At 38.0% G+C, this 27,885-nt stretch overlaps 1 protein-coding gene across 6 annotated transcripts; it reads right to left on the bottom strand.

The window, feature by feature from the left end:
- Positions 1-296: 296 nt before the first annotated feature.
- Positions 297-27,749, bottom strand: HLTF (helicase like transcription factor). Of its 6 annotated transcripts, none has more exons than XM_065674805.1 (24): positions 27,549-27,746; positions 26,153-26,360; positions 23,682-23,848; positions 22,594-22,727; positions 21,514-21,611; positions 20,698-20,772; positions 20,304-20,495; positions 20,056-20,151; positions 19,171-19,219; positions 17,149-17,236; positions 16,364-16,443; positions 15,338-15,427; positions 15,019-15,116; positions 13,903-14,046; positions 12,745-12,883; positions 11,855-11,990; positions 11,380-11,559; positions 10,817-10,941; positions 9,532-9,710; positions 6,256-6,384; positions 4,752-4,864; positions 4,410-4,590; positions 1,391-1,471; positions 297-590 (listed from the first exon to the last, which is right to left on the bottom strand). In XM_065674805.1, the coding sequence occupies exons 1-24, from the start codon at positions 27,566-27,568 to the stop codon at positions 438-440; spliced, it is 2,955 nt and encodes a 984-aa protein (XP_065530877.1). In that variant the 5' UTR covers positions 27,569-27,746; the 3' UTR covers positions 297-437. The 6 variants fall into 6 exon arrangements, 5 of the variants coding, with proteins under 5 accessions (XP_065530877.1, XP_065530879.1, XP_065530880.1 ...); XM_065674807.1 differs by having other exon boundaries at positions 501-590; positions 4,410-4,465; positions 27,549-27,748; XR_010611562.1 differs by having other exon boundaries at positions 573-590; positions 1,391-3,718; positions 27,549-27,749.
- Positions 27,750-27,885: the final 136 nt, after the last annotated feature.

Below are 27,885 nucleotides of genomic sequence, written 5' to 3'. Positions count from 1 at the left end.
TAAGAATTCCTTCTGAAGTGGTCAATGACCACCTATTCTGAAACAAACAATCCAGATGATCTGTTTGGGTATCAGGAACACACCAAGATTGAAACATGATGCTAATTCATTTCTTAAAGGTTTTATCTGAAGGACAAAACCTTTAGTTACCTCTAAAAAGACATGAAATTCTTGCAAATTAGAATGCATGAATATGCATTTCTGTTTCATGGATTTTTGTATTCTTAAGTGTTGTACATAATAGGCAACATTTCAAAGGAGTGAACACTGGAAAGATTTCAGGAATACAAAACAAGTTTGTGCATTTCTAAACTTAATTATTTAGGAGAAAATTAGATTTTATAGCTTGTTTCGACCACAAAGACAGCAAAATCAGAAGTTAACAGAGAGCAACTTGAAGAGCAATATTAAGTATATTATTTTACCACATTTTCAAGCTATAAATCAATTAGAGCCTTAATTTCCTTAATTTTAGTTTGTTTTATTTCACTTGCTGAAGGCTTTTTGGTAGCAAAGGCTCCTGCTGCAAGTTCCCTCTTCTTGTTCTGAATTTTCAGCATATTTTCTTCCACTGAATCCTTCACAATGAACTGAAATACAAAACAACACCCCATTGAATTTGAACCCATTGGGGTTTGTTGTGTGTTTGTTTTTTGTTTTTTTTTTTTTTGTTTTGTTTTTGTTTTGTTTTTTTTTTTTTTCCGGGGGGGGGGTGGGGGGTGGGGGGTGTGTGCTTCTTGGGCAGGGGGGATGTTTAATTAAATGTTTAGGATGGGACATTTAGGTACTTTAGGGGAAAAAATAGCTGAGGAAGCTTAAAGCACACTTACATTTTGTTACTACTTTGTGAAGTAAACACAAAAGGGAGGAGTTATAGGCAGAGAAAAAGGTTTTGCATTTTAAACACACACCTTTTTTTTAACACTTATTGGAAGACTGTTTATCTCTTATTCGCTACTTATATGAGAAAAGAACCAGTCTTCAATTTCCCAAGTAATGTTTTTTGTGACCAGGTATTAATGAGACATACCAGCTGCTCTTCTGCAGCCAAACAAGCTGCTATGACAAAAGCAAAAGCATTCCACATACTTTAAAGACAATAAACTAACAGCCAGGCCAGGCAACGGCAATACTACACCATATAAATCACTCCAAATAGCTCACAACAGGGACAATCTGATTTCTAAAATTATTATTTCACAGGAAATAGCTTACATTTAATATAATCTTACAATCCAAAGCCCACACTTAAAAATCACATCACAACTTTTGAGTTTACTGGTGAGACTATGATGTCACAATTCTTTTAAAAATACAACAAAGTTTTCTGGAAAATTATTTATTTATTCATAATCAGAACACTGGTCCAACAGATCATCTCTCAACTCACCTTCGTTATAACAACATTATGCTTCTGACCCAGCCTGTGACATCTGTCAAAACACTGGTCTTCTGCAGCAGGATTCCAAGCCTATCAATAGCAGTAATGAACAAGTTAAATAACCACTGGTCAAAATACATTATAAAATGCACATAGAATCACAAAGAAGTTATCTGATGATGTCGGAAGTACCACCATCTCTTGTACAAATACTGCCTGCAGATTAATTACTCGCAACCTAATTTCTCACTTAAGTATCCCAATATAAAGAAAGCTTTGAGAACTTCTGGTTATATATTCATAACAAGCAGGAACTTGAAAATGGGCAAATGCTTTAAAAACTAGGTTTGTCAGGAGTCTAGGAGACATCAAAACAATCTTGTTATAATTTTATTTCTGAAATAAACACTGTATATACTAACTGCCTCAGTACACTTTTCCTGATAACATAACCTAAACCAGCTGAACACAGGCAGTTAATTCATCAGTAGACCAAGTCCCCTTGTCGTTAAAAAAGGAAGGCCATGTATGCTTCCGTTAGTACATGCAATAATCATGAAGGTAGTTAAGGAACTTGCAGAACACAAAATTATAGTGTAGCTGTTCCTACTTATGCTTAGGATATAATACCAAATATAAGGATTTGGGAAATGACAGGTCTGCTCTGCATTTTTCCAGCATGTTTTTTGTATTTAAAGGTATAATGCTACTCATTGACACAAAGGATATTTAAATCTAGCTAAAATGTAATTGTATTCTGTCTGGGATAAGCAAGTCTCATGCAATGGGCTCACCTTGCCATGTCTCCCATATAATGAAAGTTACCTAGGAACTCTTCTTAACAACTTTCTACAGAATAGGGGAAAAAAAAGCACGAGGCTAGCACAAAAAAAAGGTAATTTAGATTCTAAGAACCTCTGATGCCTAAACCCACTTAAGACATCAAGCTGCAAGACAGAATACAAACAAGTCTTGCTTCTCCAATGTAAGATAGTGAGCAGAAGTACAACAAATAATGTATCTGTCACTGCAAGATAAACATTCCTGGCTATGGAGAGCAAACTGTTCCAATACTAATCTGACTGTAGGAAGAAGATGATGTCTTGAGGAAAGACCTAACCCAATCATGCACAAGCATGTTCCATTCTATCTTTGGTGTAATCAAGTAGGACCAAAGCGTACTACTCTCACTCTTCTTCTCTCATCAGTTCAAATAAAAACTGAACTGAAATAGCTCTGTGCTTTTCTGCAGTACCTCATACAAAGAATACTGTATTTTACATGGGAAAATATAAAGAAACTTGAGCCTCAGAGAAACTAGTATACTTGTGGTACTCTCAGATTAGAGGTTTGTACTTCTTCCTAAAGGTGAGAATTCAGCAGATACGACTGCATTTAAACAAATACCGTAAAAAAGTGGGGGGAGGGGCGTAGTCTGTGGTTGGGTAAATGCTACTCCCTTGCACTGTGATACAACACCTCTCAGCAGACCTCTAAGCTACAGTTCTACAACAAATCCACAGAATTTGAGTAGAAAAAAAGTTTTTTCCACTAGCTCCAGAGGTTTTTCTGCTTCTTAAATCCTATTATTGCCGCTCATTTGTTTCAAAGAATGCTAGTGCATGACCGCATCTCATTCAGCACTGAACATTCAAACATGAGACCATAAAGTTCATGTGGTCCCACTGCCCCTTCATCAAATATAAGTAGCCAACCACTGCCACATGGGGTGGCTACCATTATAATATGGTTACCAGCAGGATGAGGAGTTGTTCAATGGTATAGGTGTATAAAGGCTTCAATTATATTTGGTTGTGGTTTGTGAGATGTAACTATATACTGTAGATGAGTCAGCGTCAACAACGCTTAACTTATTTTCTTACAACTGCTTGCTGCAGGACAGTGTATGCATAACACCTCGTTATCTTCACAGAAAACTGAAATTCCCTTGGGCTTCCCACAAGTTTTCTTATTCAGAGAATTCTTAAAAAAAACCCCAAACAGTTGGGACTAGATGGTGGTGCGGTGCTGAAGGTCCCTTCCAGCTGAGCTATTGAATGGAACACATACAAAGACAGTACTCGTGAAGATGTATTACAATTCATAAGAAACCTTTTCCAAGGCAACTGTTCCATATTCTCACTCGTATTTAATTCCTTTAGTTTATTAAGTAAATAGCTTTTGTCTTTATGCTGTTGTTACCACTAACCTGATGTTCAATCTAGTACTTCATTACTGGTATAACCAGATGCCCAAGTCCGAAGTTAACACTATTATTTTAATTTGCTTTGGTTTGTTTTGAAGTGCACAAACTGCAGAATTTGCCTCAGTTTCCAACTGCCAAAAAAATGGGCCATCAGAGAGAGGAGTAGAGAGTGAACAGGGAAATTCAGTTTTGTACAATGACACAAAATGACATAAACCAATTTAAGAACACCATTTTGCTATCAATAAATGTAATTTATGTTTTTATTCCTTACAAATGATTTTGCATTCCCAAGTGCTTTAATGAAAGGAAAAAAATGTCATAAATTTAGGTATCACCATCTTTCTCAGTCTCCTACAACTACAAAAAGTAACCTCAGACTAATACCTGTATTTTTTTAAATAAATTCACAAAAATAACAGAAGAGACTAGAGCAGAGGAGCATTACACTGTACCACAGGAAAAAAAAAAAAATACACTGTTCCTGAATTTTCACTTTATGGCTTTTTAAGTTATTAAACAGAACAAACAAAAACACAGAAAGAAATAAGGAATAGATATCAAATGCTACACTGTGTCACAGCACTCTGTTAACAATGCTACTAATATTCTTTCTATTGACAGTAAATAATAGCACAAAGTTACTGTATTAGAATAAAAATGTGCCAGGGAAACAAATTAAGAAAACCCCTATTTGCCCTTTAACAGGTATTCATCAGTATCATTCATTCTCAGAGAGCCTTTCCTTGTACCTCCTAAGAAAACACCAAAAGGAGGTTCACCTAGAGTAAGCCAGATCATTACTAACAACCTATTACTCACAGGATCCATTAAAAACACTCGGGAAGCCGCTGTGAGATTTAATCCAACTCCACCTGCTTTCAGAGACAAAAGCATTACAGTTGGGGATCCTGCTTGGCTGCTTTGGAAAAACTGAATTGCTTCTACTCTTTTCTTCTGTGCCATTGACCCATCCAAACGAGTAAAGGTAAACCCTGATTCTCTGAAGAGAAAGTAAAAATGTTCAATTTACCAATCCATTTTCTGTAACAACAGGAAAAAAAATAAAATCAAGATCCCAACCACTATATTGAAATAATTTTGAGAAATTTTCTAAAACATTAAAAAGATGTGTGTATTAAAAATGACAGTTGTTCTACTTACTTCAAGGGATTTTCTATCAGTGACAGGAAAGTTGTAAACTGAGAAACAACTAGACATTTAGCAGTTGGATCATCTCTCCGTAGTTCTATCAAAGCATGCATGAGAGCATTTATCTGAAACCAAATAAAGACTTATGTAGCTTATTCTGACTTGGTTAGATCCTACTCCTATAGGTGCTTCAGTGAGTTTCAACTGAGAAATCACTGCTCAGCAATACCATTTAAATGAATTAATCTTAAATTCGGGGGGGGGGGGGGGGGGTGGCAGTTCTTTTAGCTTGCAAAGAAACTAAGGGTTGAGCACTTTTAATGGTGATTGATGGTGCTTTGGGGAAGAGGATTCACAAACCCATTCTCCAGACATACTTCTCCTTGTCAGGGGTCAGTAAGGTCCCTGCCTCCAGGACATACAAAAAAGTAGGCACAGAGTACTGGAATTCTGAAAAGTAAGGCTTAAGAGAGGTACATCCCTGAGGCAAGTGTTCTACTTAGCACTAATCAAGAAGCAAGAAAGGCTTCCCCTGGGAATATTCAGGCAAACAAGCTATGCAAGACCCTTAGCTAGGTGTGACAGAGAACAAGGAGGCACCAGAACCACTCTTGAGACCAACACGAGAACAAAAAGAACACTGAATTGGATCTGAGGCAAAAGAACATCGCCCGTTTTCTCATCTAAGGTTTAGCTATGATGAGGTAAAGAACCACTAACTAAAGAAGGCAAGTACTGCACCAGGTAAAAATAAAAATTAATGAATAAGTAAATAAATTTATTCCAGAGCGCAATGTCCTGAATCAGGTCTCAGGCCTCCACAGAAGAATTTTTGGGGAATAGATTTATAGCCAAGCTTTGAAAGAATAAAAATTTAAAAAAAATAAAAAAAAAAAAGTTTCAGAAAAATCAATCTCAAAACAAACAGGTCGAAGTACAAGCAGGAAGATTTAATTTCTTGCAGTGAACGCACAATGAAGGTGGGGCAAAAAATGTGACAGACCTTGAGAAACCGGTCTGCAAACCAAAATAAAAATCTCACTAGTTTATCTGGCAAGTGTTATATTGAACATATGATGCCCAGTTAGTTCTGCCCTCTAGAGCAAAATGCATATTCTTTAGACAAGTTTTAAGAAAGGACTTACGCAGCTTTTTAGTTTCTAAAAGTAAATTAAGAGCTGAATACTCTACAGTTGTTCTATACCCACAGAAACCTTCAGAAACAAAAGGCAAAGCAATAGCTTTTTTTATCGAAAGTCTCACGTAATTAGTACACATCTCTGTACAGCACAATGACCGTTACCAAATTACAACTGGTGCTCCTTTTCTCGTTTCCCTGCTGCAAAGTTTGTGATGAGATTTTATTACGTATTTTCTCCTGTGCTGACTAGTCTGTGAAGACTTTCAAGTTATAAAGTTATGCATATGTAAAGTATGTTCAGCGTATTTACATAAATATTCTAGAGAGTGCTCTACAAAACCGTAACAAAGCCAAGTAAAACACTATGAAATGTACCTTTGAACTGGATATCCATTCCTGATCACACTTCTTTTCATTACTAGAATCTATTTCCCCTTCCAGGGGACATTCCACCAAGTGCTCTGCTCGAAGCTCACTCCTACAGAGAGGGCATTTGGCATTTGGCTACAAAAAAAGCACAAATGACATTAGAAGAAACACATTAAATCAAATTATTTAGAGTGCTAAAGATCAAATTTTAGAAGTACCTTTCAGGAAATTTTTGGTGTTAATAAAAAAAAAAAAGGCCTCAAGGATTCATTTGTAACACAATTGCTTTGTCAGTTCTGACATGACAATAGAAACATTTCTGAGACCATCAGGTGACACAAATATTACGTATTTTAAAAACACTCAATCTTCCTTAAAAGTGGTTGCCTTTCTGGCCATATTTATACCTGAAATAAGCAGCTAAAGATTTAAAAGCAATCAAATATTTGGACTATGGGGAGAAGACTAAAATATCAGAAAAATAAACCATCTTTCAAAGACAAGTCATTCTTTGTAGCTAAGATCTTGTTAAGCCTTTTTCTTCAAAGCCTGCACAGAAATAATAGCAGTCTGATGAAATATGCTTCATCAGAGCCAGACACAGAGTATCTTTTCTTCTTCCCTAACAGAGATGAGAAACGAGGCATAATTTAACACCAAGGTTTGGGGTTTTTTTCTCTGAAGTATACTCTAGATAAGGCAGAGTTTACAATTTATGCAACAGCACTTCCATGAGACTACTCACAAAATTTAACAAAGACTGTGCGCACTATGCAAATACACAGCTTTGCAGAGCAAAAGTAACAAGCACGAAAAACTTTTGCCTAACAGCAACCTTTTAAAATTAGCTAACTTGGTTTATACAGTAATCTGGCCACAAAACCAAGGCGTCTTTAAACAGGCTGCAAAGCAGACCTCACAAAGCAGATGAATACTGGAAGCTGCTAATCCGGAATGAACTTTTAGCCAGTTAAAGAGGCTGGTGGTCATAGTCTGCATACATGAGTTTATTGCAGCAAAAAAAGATAACCTTCGAAGAGACAGAATCTCAACACAAATGAACCTGAAGTAAGTTTCCAAAATGTAGTTACAAATGAACCACTCCCCATTTGCCAGCAACCCAAAAATTCCTCCAATAACAAGACAAAATAAATGAATTCTAATAAATCTGAAAAAAAATAATAATCCTTACAGTGCTCACAGAGACTTCTCAGTTTGTTATACACATCTTTTTGCATCCCTTCTCCAATTTAGTACTAGTCAAAGCCAACACAAAACCCCAAAATGCAACTAAACAATGCCAATACAAATATGTAAGACTTGCAGTGAAAGTATGCAAGAGTGAAAAAAACGTCCTGCTATCAACAACTAGGAAAAAAAAAAAAAAAAATCAATACTGTAGAGATTTTACAGCTTCGTTGGGACTTCCGAAGCTAACCTGAAGCTAAGCTGAAGACTGAAATTAAGGTGTTAATTTTCAAGCTGTTAACTACTAAGAAAGTTTTTCCAATTTCAGAATATATTTTTAGGTTAAAATTAGAAAGATAAAAAGTTATCCAAGTCTGTAACCAACGAAAGGCTAAACTTACATCACTCAGCAGTTTTGGGCTGGCAGCTTCACATCCCATGCCTCGCTAATGGCTTAATATTCTTACTTGTATTACTAATGGAAACCACAGGCATATTGCCTGGCAGAATCCTGTTTGAACTCAAGCTGTTTTGCAGGAGGAGGCATTCTTTAAGTTGTTTTGCTTTCTATTAAAGGTGGCAAGTACTTTCCCCGAGCTATTTACTAGGAGAGAGTTGCACTGTAACCTGTCAGGCATAGGAACTACTCAACTGAGATGCAGCACTCGCACAGATACTTACTATGTCAAAAAAGTGAATTCCCCAACTCTGGAATTTAGATGTCTGTCAGTGTTTTAGCTGGAAGCTGCAAAACCTTCCTTGGAAATTGATTTAAATTAGGAAGCATTTTGAACATAAGAAAAGCTTACTCACTGCTTTAGAAACTCACGATAGTTTAAGAACAGAATCTACCATTTCACTACTATGCCAGCATTCTGTGGAACAATGTGGGATTGGACAAAGGTCCTAGTTCTGCAGATTTCAAGGTGCCTTCCAGGCAAAGCATAGTAAATAACTTGACTGTACAGTCAAGTAATCCAGGTTCCATCACATCATAACCTGATTTAATAACCTCTGCATGCCTAACTACACCTGTAGGCTAAGCAGGGGCACTGACTCTACTACAGACATATCAAGAACCTCTGCACCGGAACAAGGCCTCTTCTCTATTCCTTAGAGAACAATTTCACATCACTAGTTTCCCCTCAAAATTCTCAGAGACTTTCAACTAGGGTAACTGCATCAGAACCTTGCATGTCTCGCAACGAAACTAAGTCAAACTGCATGCCAGATAAGTAACACTTCCTAACTGTCTTGTTGGGTTGACTAATTATGCACAAGCAGGGACTAATTTGTCCCCTGCCACCTCCTATAGAGAACACCACCTAGATTTAGCCTGGCACTTGCAGCTCTACTATGGCTGAGTACGATTCCAGAAAGGAAGTGCTGCAGCACTGGATACCGATGGCAAGATTAACGCACTATCAGATTGCCCTAGAAAGGAAAAGGCAAACAAGAAGAAAAAGTATAGCTTAGAAGCACACAAGAAAAAGACATACTATGTTTAAAAAAAAAAAAAAACACCAAAAAAAAACCCCACACGAAAACCCAAAAACCAAAGAAACAATCAAAAGACCCTCATGCACAAGCTTATTCTGGAGACAGTCCAGAGAAGGGCCATAAAGATGCCCTCTAGCAAGGCAGCTCTTTCACTGCAGAAGGTTATCAGCTTGGAATAAGGAGAACAGACATGATTTTACCTCAGCAGTCAACTTCCAATACACAACTTTGGTCTCTTTCAAGCACAACAAAATACACATATATCACACCACATAAAAGCAGTAAAGAGGCATTGAGCCATATGGAGGAATACAATGCAGCACTGGTTGCCATCATTTTTACCTTAGAGACAAAGTAAGGTGAGAACTGGGGAAAAGGTCTTTGAAAATACTGGTGAGCCTTAAAACTGTTCATTTTGAAAGCCACTCTCAATAGTTTGACTTCAGGACAACAGTTTTTATAACTCCGCTGATAACTAGGTTTACACTGTTCATGTGTGATTTAAAGGAACAATAGCTAGATGACCTTCTGGTGATACCAGTTCATCACTTTCAAATAGCCATTACAATTAATTGCAACCATAGAACAACCAACCTGCTCACTTCTAATGACTTCAAAAATACATGGCCTACAAAACACATGCGCACAGTGTGTTATCACAGGAAGAGTCAGCGATTCCAAACAAACTGCACATTCTTCATCTGAACCAGAACTCAGAACCAACTTCATTTTGCTCACTAATACCTCACGCAGTTCTTCAGGACTTTTACTATCTGCAAATATAGAAAGATACTTAAGAGATTTTTATACAGGAAACACTCTGAGGTGGCATACATCAAACAGTTCTATTAATCAAAATGTAACTAGGACCGTTTATACACAATGATGATATAGCCTACCATGTATAAAAGCACAAACTGGCCAGTACTACAGAAAACTCTAACCTACAATTTCAAAACACATGAAGAGTAATCTTACTTGCAAAAATTAGAATTCTAAGAAACTCGACAGTGGTAAGTACATATGCAACACAGTGCCTAACGGGAACAACCAATTTTCATATGGCAGCTGTTCAGGTAGTAACATTGCTACAGAGTTGACATTATTTATGGTTAAGATTGCTTTATTTCATTTTTTTAAGAAATTCAAATCATATTAGTTACTAATTAACTTCTAAGTAATTGTTGAACAATTATCCAATCACTTCTCCACCCTGTATTTTTCAGGAAGATAAATTACAACCTTCTAACCAAGATTCTGACCATATCTCACAGTCTTTCAGTTTCCTGAAAAACTATGCCTATAACCAATGGCATCTCAAAATAGGATTTTTCAAAACATCAAATTTGAGAATTGTCAAATTTAGAGTATTTCAAACAGACTATACTTGCTTCTGAAAGAAATGCATATAGTTTTTAACACTACGCAGCTGTACGGTTCTGGCTTATCAAAAATAAAATGTCACTCTTTTTTCACCCTTTCTTACAGCCATAACAAAGTCAGAGCTGACAAAGCTACCTATCTACAAGCCAGTCCTGAAAGCTCCTCTACATCGCCTCTCCTGAGGCAAAGAAAAAAATTTACTGTAAAAGCACTTCTGTAAATTATTACAACAGATACACTGCTCTTTAACAAGCCTTGCGCATTTTGGCTCTGTAGAGGACCTCTGTTCATATTTGAGTATGTGCTAGGGTACCCACTTCTCAAACATATGGTGTGAAAAAAATAAAGGTAACAAAGCTAGAAGTTCAATACTCCAAGCTAAAAAGAGGAATGCTGAAGCTAGAAAGCTTGGAAAACAAACAAATGTTTTTCAGTTCTTGAATACGAAGTGCAAGTCCTGCTTTTAAAAACACAGGAACCAAAAGCATTCACTCACCAGCTGAAAAACTAGACGAAGATGTATTTATACACAGACGAGGATGACAACAAAGCTGTCTCAATCTGAGGAGGACACCAAGGATGTCAGCATAGTGAGCTAGTACAGTCCCTTCACTGAAAAATCTGAACATAAGTTTCATTGTTAGTGTGAAATGCTACAGCCTGAAGTAAAAGATGACATCAAGTGATGAAGTCTAACTATTAGAATGATATTCTAATTTTTCACTTTCCTGTTTGAATATAATTTTCTCAAATCCTCTTCTGAACAAGGTAAAAAGGCTACCAGTAGCATGTTCGAAGTAGAAGAAATACTAACACATGGTCACAAAAATTTTAAGGCCATTCTTTACATATCCAGTATCCCTTTCTAATACATAGCTCTGCAATAGTCTCTGCTTTACTCTTCATAGCTGAACAGATGCTATACTCATTTGCAATTTTTAGCTTACAGCATACAAATTGATACACTTTGCTAATAGAGCTACCATAATCAAAACTTCCAAAAACTAAGTCTGTGGTATCAAAATCCAACCTTCAGAATTAAGAAAGCCTTGTACTTACCTGCTAATAGCAGCTTTGCCTTCCTTTTTCACCGACTGATAGATTTGTTTCTCTTCCTCGGTGAGTGTAACATACTGAATGAGTACTTTTCGTTCTGGTAACTCCAAAACAGGTTTTCCTTTAACCTTACTTGTTTTAGTTCTTCTAAGGGTAATACTCCTAATCAGAGACTGTAAACGCCTAAAAAGATATATATCAACAACATATTACCCAGCAGGAGTTGCTTCATTTTCACTTTTGTTTTTCTAGTTTATTGCATAAATACATGCTCTGTACAAAATCCAAGACCAACGGTACAATATAATTCATTAATCTGAAATATCAAATAATTTGAATCATTTAATATTAATTAGAACTACGAAGTTGAAATGAGAACTGATACCAACCACATTTCAAGCGTGAAACACTGATTAGTCACACTGCCCAAGCACTGCTAGTCATACTCTTTCATAAACCTTTTGGGAACACTTCGTACCCAAGTCCTCCTGGAGCTCCCATTGTGACTGGACGTTGAATTGTTCTGTGCCACCATTCCCGATCAGTAAAAGGCTTCAGTTTTAAGAAGGAAATAAGTGACCACAAATCCTTTACAGAATTCTGAATAGGAGTGCCTAAACAGGAAACAGAAGATTGCAAAACCTCAAAGAAAGTAAAAAATACATATTTTAGTCAAAGTGACAGTTTAGTGCTTTCTTCAAACCATACACCATGGATGAGGTCTCTTATAACTAGGCTGACATGTCATTAAGTATAACATGTATTTTTTAATTGAACTATCACAAAACACATACATGAGTGAGAAAATTGCAGATCTCTAGGAGACTTGGCTGTTAATTTTTCAATTTCAGCTTCACCAGCAGCAATCACAATCACAATATACTTTAAGTTACATTTAAGGATCATCACTTGCATGGTCCCTGGCAGTTTTTAGGATGACTATTACATTACAAAAGCTACTGAGGTTCCAATAAGTACATAAAAGTGTGAATTTTTACACTGATGTAACATAAATAGGTCCCTTTTTCCTTGCGCTTCTATCAAACTTGTGTATCAAAAGTTATTTTAAAATTTGTCTGAATAAAAGCTGAAAAAAAAAAAAACCCAAACAAAAAATCCCCAACAAAACAAAAACCCAACACCCACATAAAACCAAGCAAACAAAATGAAAAAACAACTTACAGAAGACACACTTAAATTGCTGCTAAAATGCAAGCCCAAAAACATTCCAAATGAATCTGAAGCAGACAGACATTAACCCAGACATCTTCCAGAAAAATCCAAAGTGGAAACACCAAGCGAAAAACACAAGATGCTGTTATACTAAGACAATCTGCACTGCATTTCCTCTGGTATCAAATATTTTACCTGTAAGTACCCATCTTCTGTGGCCATCCAGATTTAAGGCAGCTTTAGTTTGCTGAGCATTTGGATTCCGTATAGTGTGCCCCTCATCCAACACAATTCTCAGCCACATGACTTTGTGTAAAGGGCTGTCACCTCTCATCTGAAACATAGTATTTTTTTAATATTCCACTAAAATTAAGACACTTTTTCACGACTTGGATTAAGCAAGCTATTAATATAACAATTCTGCAATTAATATTGGAGGATACTCATGTGCACCTTGCTTATTTATCAGTACAGAAGAGTAAAACTAAGAATGAGGCATTTCTCCTTTTAGATTTAATGATTCCTGGAAAATGTTCAGCCAGGTTGGATGAAGCCTTGTGTGGGATGGTTTAGTGTGAGGTGTCCCTGCCCATGGCAGGGGGGTTGGAACTAGATGATCTTGAGGTCCTTTCCAACCGTAACTATTCTATGATTCTATGATTCTATAATGTTACCAGTCTTCTCATACTTAGTATGAGGAATCAACTTCAGCAAAAATCAGCTCAGCCTGAAAATAAAGGCTTCAAAGACACAGAGATATAGAAAATGTATCATAGAATTAATGTTAAAGATGTAAATCTTCAGGCTTTTAAAAAGGCTAGAATTTCTATAAAATCATGACTTTACAAATACATCTCATGCAATGAGCTACCTGGCTGCAGCAGCCCACATCAACAAAAACTATAGATCTATGTTTTCATATGTTCCATATTCTTTGAATGTAATAGGCAAAAGGCAGAAATAGGAGCCTCATACCACTGAGATTTGGGAAGATTTACATACTTGCCACTTTTTTTCTATCCTTAAAAAGTGCCTTCCTTAAGTTATCGTAATTGCTGCCAAATAGTTTTCTCTACAGATGAAATCAATTTAAAAAATAATTTTAAAAATAATGATAAATAAAAATAAAAGATAAAAAAAAAAAGAAAGAAATTAATAAAATAAAATAAAAATATAAACCCCTGTCTTGGTTATCACAGCAAACCGGTATGAAAGTATGTAAAGCAAAACTACAACTATAACCTCTTCATTACCTGCCAGAATAGTACTTGAATATACTGCCATCATTAGCCCGAACACTGGAAGTTCTGAACAGTGGGGGTCTTCAAAGAACACTTTTTCTTATTTACTTACTCCGTAATCAGTAGCCAAGATGTTGTATGTTGTCAGTACAATGTCTTGTTCTGAAAGAAAGGATGGGTCTCTGCTACGGTCAGAACCGTAATAAATATAAATATTGACATGAAAATCTTGGTGGATGTGCTGTTCAAACTGGTCCTGAAAGAAGAGTTGCCAGAAGTCACACAAAAGACACTTTGTTAAACTACATGATTGTTAGCATATATTCTTTTAAAGTTGCCTTAGCTAAAAAACACTTCCTCTAGCTCTGTGACATTCTACATCCCCTTTATATAAACAAAAGCCATTTGAATTTGGGTTTCTTTTTACTGCTCCCCTGAGACGAAAAGAGGGATTAGAAGTAGTCACCTCAGTCATTAGTAATAGATACAGTATCACATTCTGTTAACTCTAGCTCTACTTTTTGCACACTATTAATTCACATCCGGACGGTATATGCACTTCAAACCCCACTGCTCCTCCCAAATTGCAATGGAAGAGCTTTTAAGTTTCTTTTTCACTTTCTACCTTCATCTTGTCTTTGTTCATTCTTTCAAAACCTTACTGGATTAATGACCTACATTTTAACATAAATGACAACACAGTTGTTAAAGTATTCATTTTAACACCAATGTTTATATATTCCCTACATTTGTGCTGTGAAGCCCTCAGCATACACTAATCTTGACAGACAATTAAAAAAACCTAAGCAGACCTACTCCAACATATCATGAACAGTGTGCCAATAATCGAACACCTCTAATGTCACATGCATTATCAATAAAGTACAATAGTATTTTATTCTGAGCATGCAAGAAGAAGGACCTGTCTCTTCCACCTTCTTCATCTGGTTTAAGGAGTTAAATCACCCAAGTTCCAAAAGTGCCAAAGTGAATCTGCCTTGTCAAAACCAGGGAATGGAAAGTGAGCTTGCTACTCATGGAACAGCACTCTCATTACAATTTGACTCCATTTTGAAAATTTCTATCAAATAAACCTCTCTCGTGAAAGCAGCTGTTTCATAAAAAAGGAAAAGCATGACCTAGCATGAGAGACTATAGGGAGTACTATTTCTACTGCATCATAATCAACACACATCACATACACATATTTAGGAGGCTTAGCACTTACAATCCAATTGCTTAAGACAGACAGTGGACACACAATCAGCGTCGCTCTGGGGACATCACCAGAACATTTCTCCTCAACTGACTGAATGCTAGTGGTACCTGAGAAAAAAGAAGTCATATGTAGTGGCATAACACCTCACTAAAGCAAAGTACAAGTTCAACAAACTTAGGGTTCTCTGTAAGTCCTTGCTAAATTTCTTCACCTGCAGCACCAAAGCTATTTACAAAGACATAAGCTTCATTCATTAAGTCACATATACATAATACTTATGCTTAGAAAAACAACCCACAAAACATTATTATTTTTATTCCTTCATTACCTTTTCTCTTTGTTCGTCTTTTTAAAGAAGTAGATGAAGGTAGAAGAACAGATGCAAAGCCTGGATCTTCTTGGATAACAAAGGAAGTTGCTGCAAAGCCCAACACACATGGATTTTTCACACCATGCAGAACATATGTGTGCATTTATTTTTATGACATGATTCATCAAGCCTGTTATCCAGATTACTTCTCCTTTCCTATGCAATAATGTAGAACATTTCCTATGCAGTAATGTAGAATATCTTGAGTTGGAAGGGACCCATAAGGATCACCAAGTCCAGCTCCCCGCTCCTTGCAGGACTAGCTAAAACTAAACCATATAGCTAACAGCATGATCCAAATATTTCTTGAAGTTTGAGGCATAGGTGCAGAAATATAGTATCCTATACATCTATTTCAGGTTATGAGTCTTCAGTCTTCAGCTGTTTACCTTAGCATAGGTTTCACTCAGTATTTTAAACCTAAACTTAACTGCTTACTCCAGAGTGCTATTAGCCCCCCTTTTTTTTCATGCATACTTAGTTCAACAAATGACATGTGTTCTTGCCTCTTCAAGACCACATTTCAGGTACCTATCACCAAAAAAAAAAAAAAAAAAAAAAAAACCAAACCAAACCAAAAAAAAAAACCACAAAAACAAAACAAAAAAAAATTTTTAAACTTGTTTTTCCAACCCTAGTGCCCTGACAACAGGTCTATGTCAAACTCTAGAAATCTTAATAAATTGTGGTTTTCACCATCTGTTTTACCCTGCTTATAGCTTGTTACACCACCTCTCCTTTAGCTAAAGAAACAGACCACAACACTTGAAACTAAAATACTGCTTTCCTGTTCAGCAATGTCTAAAATTTTCTGCTTAAAAGTTCTGGTTGAGCAAAACACAAAAAAACAAAGCACAAAACCCCCCAAGCTTAGTTAATTCCTTTTCCAGCTAATTAGAAATCCTTTTCGGGTTGGCTTCAGGAAGACAGACACCAGATGTCACAGTAACCAACTAATAAAAAAAGAAATTCCTTGCAACTTACTTTTGGTTGGTTGCAGTAGCAAATCTTCAGATTCTCCCAAGTCACTGTTTCCTGAATATCTGGGTTTCTTGGCTGTATCACTAAGGTATTATCATTAGGAAAGGAGAAGGCAAAAAAAAAAAAAAAAAAGAGAAAGAAACCCCACAACTCTACTTCTGCTCAAATTTACACATTAAATCTCAAGTGCATTAAGCAAATGAACTTGATATTGCAAACAAGATACCACTATGATTTGAAAATTCACTGATTCTAAGGATTTGAAAAAGGAAAGCACAGAACACAGAGCTGCAGGGTGAATGATGCTCGTAAAACTTGGTACAGATTATCACTAAATTCACCGCAATTATAAGAGGCTAGTGTGGTGGGAAGGCTTAAACATGTTAGTAATTTTCACAACTTCATAAGAGGTTCCTGTTAGAAGCATGCCTGCAAAGTATCTCAAAACACCTAAAAACCCAATTAATACTAGAAGAAAGATTTACTTCACAGCCTGTTTTTTAGCATGCCATGCACTGATGATACTAGACACCTTTACTAGTGAAGGAGACATGCAAGCAAGCAGTCACACAGCCCTCGCTGAATAAGTAAATGCTTTTTTAACATATATCAAAGTGCAACACGGATACAGAACACTTAATGATAAATGTAAGCAGAACAACAGCATACTGAAAGGTGAGGAGAAAGCAGGAACACATTTTAGGCTAAGGTTAGTATTAACCACATATCACTATGTTTACTCAAAATCTACATAGCAAACCAACAAAAATATTATTCCAATAATCTACCTTTTTGGAAGACAACTCGAGTACTTCAGAGGAGCAGTCTCCAACTTTTTTATGCTAGAAACACCAGGGTCCATCACGTTGCTAGAATCTTCATAAACAAAATGGTATTTATGAAAAATATACATAGTCTTAAGTTCAATTATCAAACCAACTTTAGCATAAAACAACTTAATCAAGAACAAGTGTGAACTTCTTTTAAAACCTTAGTTCTGCATGGGTCATGTGCTACTGATACTGTGATCAAAACTGAAAAATAAAAATACTCTTTAAACAATCTTAAATATTTATGAAGTCATAAAACATGTACTGTGTTTGCAAGCGGTCAAAAACAAGCTGTCAAGTAAAGAAGAAAAACACAAATACAAGCACTGCACTGCTAACAATAAAGTTCTTCATAGAAGTTTTAAACGCTAAATGACCTTACTAATTAATAACAACCATTAATTAGTAAATTGACCTTACTAATTTCTACATTGCCAAAAGCTAAATTAACGACTGCAACATTAAAAGAAAAAAGTGGTAACATCACAGATGTCCAGGGTATTAGGTTTGTCGCAAGGGAGTTGTTTTGGTTTGGGGTTTTTGGCAGGTTTGTTTGTTTTCTTAAAGTCTTTATCAGGAAGTGAACAAAACATGACCTCTGAACTCTGCAGATCAGAAACAAATGCAAAAAAGAAAACATATCAAGACAGAGCTGCTATCAAAACTGAAGGCACCAGTGCTTGCAGAAAGAGTTTTGGTATAACTCAGGTAAGTGAATTCATGCTTGATTCCAGATTTAAACTTTAATACAGATTTAATACAGTCCTGAAGATGGCAAAACTTGCAAAGACTCAATAAACAGATACCGATTTAATGCATAATAGAATGAGAAATGGGAGGCAGGGTGTAGTAAGGGTTTGAAAGATGTTATCACTTTTTTCATATTAAGTAATAGTAGAAATAAGCTCTCCCCTCACTGCTGTAAACAGTAACTCATTAAAATGCTTGATGCTCTGGAACAAAACAAAACAAAAATTTGGATGCTATTAGGTTTCTAATTTTTGGTAAAGATTCTGTTTTTTCTGGAAACACTCATATTGACCTCATGGAAATCTTCTTTTCCTCCTCTCCAGAGTACTGGTAAAAATAACTTTCACCAGAAGCACTTCATACTGTGTTCTCTCCTTACCAGTCCCTTTCATTTATCTTACTTTTACATTTCTTTACTGTGAGATTGGTAAAGCACTGTAAGAGGCTGCCCAAGGAAGCTGGCAAGGCTCAGGCTCTGGCAGTGTTCCAGGCCAGGCTGGACAGGGCCTTGAGCAACCTGGTCTGGCAGAAGGTTCCCCTGGCCATGGCAGGGGGGTTGGAACTAGATGAGCTTAAGGTCCTTTCCAACCTTGCTCATTTTGATTCTTGTGCTATCAGTTAAGGCATCTATATTAAAATTCCTGCACAGGACAGTGAGGAAGAGGTAGTGCAAAAAAACTTCAAGCCCCATACATTTCTTTCATCATTTTCAAGAGCATGAGGAGCTACAAAACTTACTAACAGCAATTACAATTTTTCATATACATCTGTACATTCTCCTGATACAACCTGAAAGCTACAGGTGTGACAAAATCCTTTAAATACTTGTCATTTGCTCATTACTTAAAAATACATATATAAAAAAAACCAACATACTTGCTACAGAAGCTAATTGCAATCAGCTACTAATTTTAAACAAACAAGATTTTAATAGATCCATAAGTGCTCCTGTTTTACCTATGAGAAAGTAAAAAGGAAAGCAAAAGGAACTCTGAATCCATTTCTGGAATGTGGTAACTTTCCTGGCAGGGTTCAACTTTCTCACAAGGCACTCATCTTTTCATATGTCAAATGAAACATCTTTAAAGGTATGTTTCAAATACCTCTCTGAGATAACTTAGTTTGTCAACAGTTCGTGAAGATTAGCACTGACCACAGACTAAGAGTACTCCAGATCATAACATTAATTATCATGAGAACATTACTGGACTTTTGATAGTTTGCTGTCACCTTTACATAGTCTGCGTCCAACGCTGTTCATGCTGTTAGTACCAGATTCCTATTGAGGAATGGAAACTTTTATTCTTTAATGTAGCAACTGGAAAAAATGCCAATAACATTATTACACTAATCTGACCAGTGATTAATTACTGCTCTGAATCGTGAAAGACTCACTCAGTGGCAAGTCAGTCAGTCACTTAAAGGTGCTGAAAAAGCTGTATTTATACCAAACACAACTCCCAGCATTAATACTGTCAAAGAATATTGCATAATAAAGACCTAATCCTAGCCTTTCATTTACTTCATTGTCTTCAAAATTACGTCTCAATAAAAACAAAAAGCACTTGAACTGCACTACCCAAGAAGAGTTTGCACACTGGTGCTAGCTCACTTACTGTAGTTTCCCCTCATCACTTCAAGTACTCGGCAAAAATAAAAGCCAAAAGATTATTTATTTATTTATCTGCTTTACACCAAGGCCTTCTGCTTGCTATTTTAGTTGTTACAGGCACTGCCTCAAAACCCCACAGGAGCTACACATGCATACCCCCACAAGAAAAAAACCACATGTATTTGTGCAGTCACAACTCGTGCCTTTTAGACAAATCTGTAAGAAACTTCAGAATTTATAAAAGTTAACACTGAGAAGTGTTTATTCCTCCTTATTCTTTCAAGGATACTTAAGCATATACTCCTAAGATAACATAGTATACAGCTCAGTTATACACTCTGAAGTAGCACAGTCCACCTACCTTCAATTAATCTACCCTATTCTTCCTCTTAATGTACTTAAGTAACATTCATTTTCTACAAAATATATACAAAGTTCATCATACAGAAAGCTACTAGGTACAGGGGTTTTTTTTATTAACTATATCAATGCTTTCATCTCACCTCATAAAACTTATCACTTCGGATCTTTTGAACAGGAAGAGGCTTGCCATCTTGAAAATTTGTGAGAATCAATGCAATAGTAGTAAGCGTTTTACCCTGTGTAACAGAAAAGAATGTCATATCTTTCACGGAATGAACCAAATGACCAACCAACCAAGAAACACATGCGCATGTTCTGTATTTAGACTCCACCCCCCCAAACAAAACAAAACCAAAACAAAAACCAAAACGAGCTTCATAAGCATTACCAGTCCCATATCATCAGCCAGTATTCCTCCAAGAACATTTTTAGGCTGCTTCTTTTCTGCAAAATTTGTAAGTGTATTATAGTAGAAGTTATTTCTCTCTTCCCAAAATGGTGGCAAATCATTACTGTTCTCACGTGAAACCATCCAAGCTAAAGCCTGCTTCTGATGGGGAAGCAAGAGTGTGGCAACAGCCTGCAAATTAGAGATATATTATGTACTATTCACATATTAAGTACGACATTTCATTTCTGGAACAAAAAAATTTTTATAAAGTCCTTCGTATCTACTATATTTTTCCCCCCAATTCAGGCATCTCCTGTATCCAGACAAAGCTAAACATGCATCTAGACATTTAAGTACTTTTACATAAAATGGTTTCTAGCTTAAGAAATACCTCTGCTCCTTCCATTTCACAAGTTTTATCATCTTCCTTCAGATCCTCAAACAATTTGTCAAATTCACTTTTAAGCTGCATAAATTAAAATAAAAAATGCAATTAAAATTATTGCAATTAAAAACAATCGCACTAAGCAATCAATGACTATTAAATTATTTGTCATATGGTAATCAGTATAGATAGGTCTAGATATATACATAGATCTATAGAGAGGTCTCAATTTAGACCCAATTTGCTGGAATATGTTTGTTAGCTACTGCTACATAAAAATGAAGTTCAGTTTTTTCCAAGACAATCACATGCCAATACAAGCAAGAGCTTAAGAAGGGATGCCTAGATATATTTGCATCCTTGTACAACACTCATTAAAGTAACTACTTCACTCTAATTTGAAAGAGCAAACAAAAAACAAAACCAAAAATAAACCACCACCCAACCCTCCACGCATCACCCTGGACCAATCTGAAGATAAAAGCCTGGAAGTCTGATTTTATTTCCACTTGGGAACATACTTGTTACGTGGCAAACCATTAGGACAGACACACCACCTCAACAACATAAAAAGTAAATTACTGAACAACTAAAGCTTTCCAAAATCACACGCGACTCAAGGCTGTCACAGCTAAAATGTCTCCTCACAGTACAAAAAAAGTTCAAAAGTTCAAGATGACTTCAAACCAAATTGGTGGCTCACAAAAAGGGGGTGGGGGGAAGACAGACTGCCACTTGACAAGAACTGCTTTGTTAATGAAAAATTAAAGGCCCCCAGTGTTTAAATTTCAACTTCCAGGTATTTAAATATGAAATGCAAACCTGTTCAGGTGTCAACTGCACAGCAGCATGAACCGGAGCACTGTAACTAGGACCAGCTCTCCCAGAACTCCACTTTGATGCAAAATCACATTCTGAACCTATGTGCCATTAAAAGGACAGTATTTTGAAACACAACGATATGATAACTTCCCAGTATCAACCCTCACTGGCTTCTAAGTAACAATGCTGATCAGATTGTGGGCTATAAAACAGAATCTTTCACTTTCTCTTAGCCTAAATTTACCCTTTATTTTCACTGGGCCAAAGACTTTCTACAAAGCTTTGTAAGACTCACAGGCAATGAGCTACAGGTTGGGATCCTTCAAGATGGCAACCATGTTTCTTAAAAGTTATTGTGTCACGTGAAATTTGACTTGGTGACAGGACAACAACTGATAATGCAAAATCCTTTTTTTTTTTTACTACAAACTTTTTTCAATTAACCATGTGCACTGCAACCTGTAAGATAAAAACTGAACAAGATCTATCCCTCTACCAGGCATTTATTTCTGCTCGCATCATTATTCTGACTACCACTGCTTCGACAAAGCTTAGTTCCAGGAGCACAGGTGCTTTTTGTGCAAGGCTGGCTCTGCAAATCATCATGCCTGCTAAGCTCATTTGTTTAGAGACATCGCTATTTGCTCACACCTCACAAGTAGCATTCATGCCCTAGCACTTTTCTAAAAGGCAGCAGTGTCCCTGAAAACCTCTCCCTATGAAAGGGTCTGACCTGTTTTCTAAAAAAAAAAAAAAAAAATAAAAAAAAAAAAATTACAAAACAATCTAGAGAAATTCAGGGAATCATTACGGATTTTTAAAGAACTTAAGGAATCATGTATGTTTCCAAGGTTGCTCAGCTGTCTCTCCAGTTGCTGGCAGGTAACATATAAGAAGTAAACTTTTGTGTCCTATAAAGTTTGAAATCAATAGCTGTGGCATCTGCACTCATTTTGTGAATGACAAGATAATGACAAGAATTAAGTCCTCAAACATTTCTTCCAATCAGTGGCAACTTCAATCTGAATATTTTAAAAGGAAAAAGAAAACAACAACCCAAACCCAAACTTCAACACTTGCCTTTCAGAGGAGGAGCCAATTTAAATCCGTGCCTTTTTAGCTGATCTAGCACTGCTTCCTTGTTTTCTTCTCTTCCCCAAAAGCTCATTTGTACAGGCATGGTAAAGGCATTTTTTGCTCCGTAAGGGACAACCCTGATAAAATGCATGGAAAAAAATCACAACAGTAATTTTTTTAGTGTTTGATTTTTCCATAAAAAACTTGTTATTTCTTCAAGCAAGATGTTCCAGATAGGTGTTAGTTCTCATACTCCATGAACCTTTAATACAAACCACCACATGCAGTTAATTTAAGAGTTCCACAACAATCACTAAGGAATTTGCTCTAATGTCTCTACATTTTATCATATACAGAAAAAAAAGAACTGTATGCATGTAGTTCAACAAAAGAATAAAGAGTCTGAAAACATGAAACATTACTAAGTATTCCTCTATTCTGCTCTCATGAGAGCCCACCTGGAGTACTGCATTCAGCTCTGGGACCCCAAACATAAGAATAACATGGACCTGTTAAGAGCCAGTCCAGAGGAGGCCACAAACATGATCAAAGGGCTGGAGGCACCTCTCCTATGAAGACAGGCTGAGAGAGCTGGGATTGGTCAGCCTGGAGGGGATAAGGCTCTGGGGAGACCTTAGAGCAGCATTCAAGTACCTGAAGGGGCCTATAAGAAATCTGGAGAGGGACTTTTAACATGGGCCTGTAGTGGCAGGACAAAGGGAAATGGCTTCAAGCTGAAAGAGAGTAGATTTAGATTAGATATGAGGAAGTTCTTCATGATGAGGGTGGTGAGACACTGGAACAGGTTGCTCAGAGAAGTCGTGGCTGCCCCATTTCTGGCAGTGTTCAAGGCCAGGTTGGATGGGGCTTTGAGCAACCTGGTCTAGTGGAAGGTGCCTCTGGCCATGTCAGGGGGGTTGGAACTACACGATCTTTAAGGTTTCTTCCAACCCAAACTGTTCTGATTCTACATTATAAAGAGCTGCCATGTGAGTCAAAGGAGAACTCTTATAGTTCTCAGAATTTGCTAGTGTAGCAACCCAAAACATTTCTATTATTCATAGAACCAAAAGCATAATCTTCACACTTACCCTTCAATTAATGCTAGTTTGTTGTCCATAATGCCAGCCAATGCTGCTGCTAATTCTTTTTTTATATGGCCTACCTGGTCTCCATTCACATTATTCACTTTCACTGCATTTTTATCATAAGGATTATTGGGCTCTCTCTGAAGTGCAACCATTTCATTGTTATTAACCTAACAAAGCAAAACAAAAAAACACAAGAACACATTAACTTAGATATTTCTGCAAATAATTTGCAACTATCACAGGAACTTGTCCAGGCGGGCCTTGAATATCTCCAGTGTAGGAGACTCCACAACCCACCTGGGCAACCTGTTCCAGTGCTCTGTCACTCTTACAGTAAAGAAGTTCTTCCTGATGTTAACGTGGAACTTCCTATGCTCCAGTTTACACCCATTGCCCCTTGTCCTATCACTGGATATCACTGAAAAAAGCCTAGCTCCATCATCCTGACAACTACCCTTTACATATTTGTAAACATTGATGAGGTCACCCCTCAGTCTCCTCTTCTCCAAGCTAAAGAGACCCAGCTCCCTCAGCCTCTCCTCATAAGGGAGATGTTCCACTCCCTTAATCATCTTTGTGGCTCTGTGCTGGACTCCTTCAAGCAATTCCCTGTCCTTCTTGAACAGAGGGGCCCAGAACTGGACGCAATATTCCAGATGCGGCCTCACCAAGGCTGAGTAGAGGGGGAGGAGAACCTCTCTTGACCTACTAACCACTCCCTTTCTAATGCACCCTAAGATGCCATTTGCCTTCTTGGCCGCAAGAGCACATTGCTGGCTCATGGTCATCCTCCTATCCACTAGGACACCCAGGTCCCTTTCCCCTTCGCTACTTTCCAGCAGGTCAACCCCCAACCTGTACTGGTACATGGGGTTGTTCTTCCCCAGATGCAAGACTCTACACTTGCCCTTGTTAAATTTCATCAAGTTTCTCCCCGCCCAACTCTCCAGCCTGTCCAGGTCTCGCTGAATGGCAGCACAGTCCTCTGGTGTGTCAGCCACTCCTCCCAGTTTTGTGTCATCAGCAAACTTGCTGAGGGTGCACTCAGTTCCCTCATCCAGGTCATTGATGAAAATATTAAACAGCACCGGTCCCAGCACCGACCCCTGAGGAACTCCACTAGTCACAGACCTCCAGCTAGATTCTGCGCCATTGACCACAACTCTCTGCCTTCTTCCTTTCAACCAGTTCTCGATCCACCTCACTACTTGATCGTCAAGCCCACACTTCTTTAGCTTATCTATGAGGATGCTGTGGGAGACAGTATCAAATGCCTTACTGAAATCAAGAAAAACTACATCTACCGCTCTACCATCATCCCTCCACCTAGTCACTTCCTCATAGAAGGCTATAAGGTTGGTCATACATGACTTCCCCCTCATAAAACCATGTTGGCTGTTCTTAATGACCCCCTCATCCTTGATATGCCTAGTGATGGAGTCAAGAATAAGTTGTTCCATCATCTTTCCAGGGATGGAGGTAAGGCTGACCGGTCTATAATTACCCGGGTCCTCCTTCTTGCCCTTCTTATAGATTGGTGTGACCTTTGCCATCCGCCAATCCTCAGGCACCTCGCCCGTTTCCCACGACTTACCAAAGATGATGGAAAGTGGCCTAGCAATGACCTCCGCCAGCTCCCTCAGCACCCGTGGGTGCATTCCATCCGGACCCATCGATTTACAGATGTCCAGTTTGTATAGCTGATCCCTAACCCAATCCTCATCTACCAAAGCAAACTCCTCCTTTGTCCTGACTCCTTCTGGGGCTATAGAAATCCAGGGCCCTCGGGGAGAGTCTGCAGGAGTAAAGACAGAGGCAAAGAAGGCATTCAGCACCTCTGCCTTCTTTATATCCTCTGTCTCCAGGGTACCCACTTCGTTCAGCAGTGGGCCTATATTGCCTCTTGTGTTAGTTTTATTTGCTATGTATTTGAAGAAGCCCTTTCTATTGTCTTCACACATTGCCTTAAATATCATAAAGATTAAAGATAAATTTGGTATAGTATTCTGTTCAGTCAGTCAAGCTACCACTTAACTCGAAATACAAAAAGCATTACAGAAGAGCTACCAAGGAGTTATCAGAAATTTCAAAAGTAATCCTGAGAGCAAGAATTTCCTTCAACTCCTACCACATTTCATAAGAGAATAAACATCCCTTTCTGACAGTGTAAGCAGTTCAAAGACCTATCTAACTTCTTGTGTTCAGTCACTTTCAGTTCCCTTATGTGGATGAGGAGAGCTACCACATAACAAAATCAGATTTGAAAGCTTGCTACCTTAATTACATTTGAATCAGAATGTTTTAGATTAAGTACTTCCTATGAAGAATGTTGAAAATAGCAAGTTAGGAGAAGATATCTATCATAATTACACTTAGTCCAAAGTTCCACAAATTATTAAAATTTAATTAAATGTATTTTTTTCTGAAGCTCACAACTTTTTATTCTGCTTTATAATTTATCATGCACTTACAATCCCTGTGTAGTACCGTAATCCAACAACACTTCCTCGCAAAGTTCCATACAAGACAGCCGAGTCTGTGTCCTCCTCTGTTCCAGATGTGTCACTTACAGAGGAGCCTTCCAACCCAAGACTGGTGGAGAAGTCAGAAGAGGAGAAATGGGAACAGTTTCCCTCTTCTCTGTAGATGTTATATTGAGAGCATCCTCTAGCACCATCTCTGCAGAAAGACAGAGTGTGAAATATTTGACAATAACTTCAGTAGCAATAACAGAGGAGTTATTTCCTTATAATCTATTTTACACCTTTATATACGGCTACCTATAAACTCCAAGTTTTACAACTTTACTCATGTAATTTTTACCTGGAAACATGACAAAAATTAAAAGGTTTTGTATTGGAAGAAAATATCTGCCATTTTTTAATCCCAAATAGATTAGTTTAAGCCAATTACAATAAAGAGCTGGCAATTTAACTCCCCAAACTATGGCAGCTGTGCATTCCGCCCTACCTTCCCTCACAGGCTTAAAACCTTTTGTAACTTCTTAACTCTGTACATGTGGCTTATAGACACAAAAACTGAAATGCTAAAACAACTCCACATATTTATTAAGCTCACTTTCACAACCTGACATGTATTATTGCTTTATAATAAACTTCAGAGATAACGCAGGCCAGGTAATTACACTATGCATTTCCAATACAAACTTCTGCTAGCCAGGCTTTCCTTCTGCTGATCAGATACACCTAGTAGCTCACATTATTGAATGTGAAGAGATGGAAAAATATCTACCTACGCATTTAACGTGTGCTTGAGTGAAGACTGACATACTAACAACTGTTTGTAACACGAGTACTTTAACAATAAAATCTCGATACAAGTTTCAGCTGATACATAGCAATTGTGACCTTTGGTAGGTCGCAAAACTACGCTTCTGTGTTGCTGGATTAACAGAGGAGTACTGCCAACTTAAATAACTAGATACCATGCACTAGCTATTCAGAGCTTGCCATAGCAAGCTTTGGTTTCTTTTGCAAATGATATCTAAAGTTACTCTTCAATCGGCATTCCATTTCCTCAGACACAAAGTTTAAGAGGCTTTGCTGTGCTAATTGCAGACGGGCCAGCCGGGGTTTACCACAAGCCATTTTGCCGCTGCCCAGGGGAACCCCTCATCCGGGAGCCCTGCCAGAACGCAGAAGCAGCAGGAAGGGCTCGGCACCCATCGCACATCAACCAGGAAGAGCACAGCGTGGCGGAGACGCAGTCTCTCCGCCAGCCACCTCAGTCCCCCGCGACCGCCGCTCGCAGGAAGGGGCGCGAAGCGGCCCAGTGCAGGAGATGCACGCCGCTAAGGGGGTCAGCACCGGCACGTCCCAGCGCCCGCCACCACCCCCTCTGCCTCACCTGGGCTTCTTCCACGACATGGCCGCTAGCAACACCGCCAGGGAGGCTCCCGCGGCCCGCAGAACCAGCGAACGCTATACCCGCCGGCTCTCCTGGCCGTACACCCGCAAACCAGCTCCAACAGCAGCCACTAATGCAAGCCCGAGGCTTAGGAAACGTTGGCCAATGAAAGCACCGCGGGCCGGACTGAAGCTGCTTCTTCCCTGCCTCTTCCGGTGGCGCGCAGCCCGCGGCAGGCGCCGTCGCCGTGACCCGGAGCCACCCAGCGGGCACGTTGCGCACCCATCTCTGCGGGGCGCTCGGCTCTGCCTGTGTGCACGTACAATTAGTTACCCGT

Source organism: Lathamus discolor, chromosome 3 (genome assembly GCF_037157495.1).
Source record: "Lathamus discolor isolate bLatDis1 chromosome 3, bLatDis1.hap1, whole genome shotgun sequence".
Classification (NCBI taxonomy): Eukaryota; Metazoa; Chordata; class Aves; order Psittaciformes; family Psittacidae; genus Lathamus; species Lathamus discolor.
Note: the sequence above shows the minus strand (reverse complement) of the source record. Positions and strands in the feature narration are given on the sequence as shown.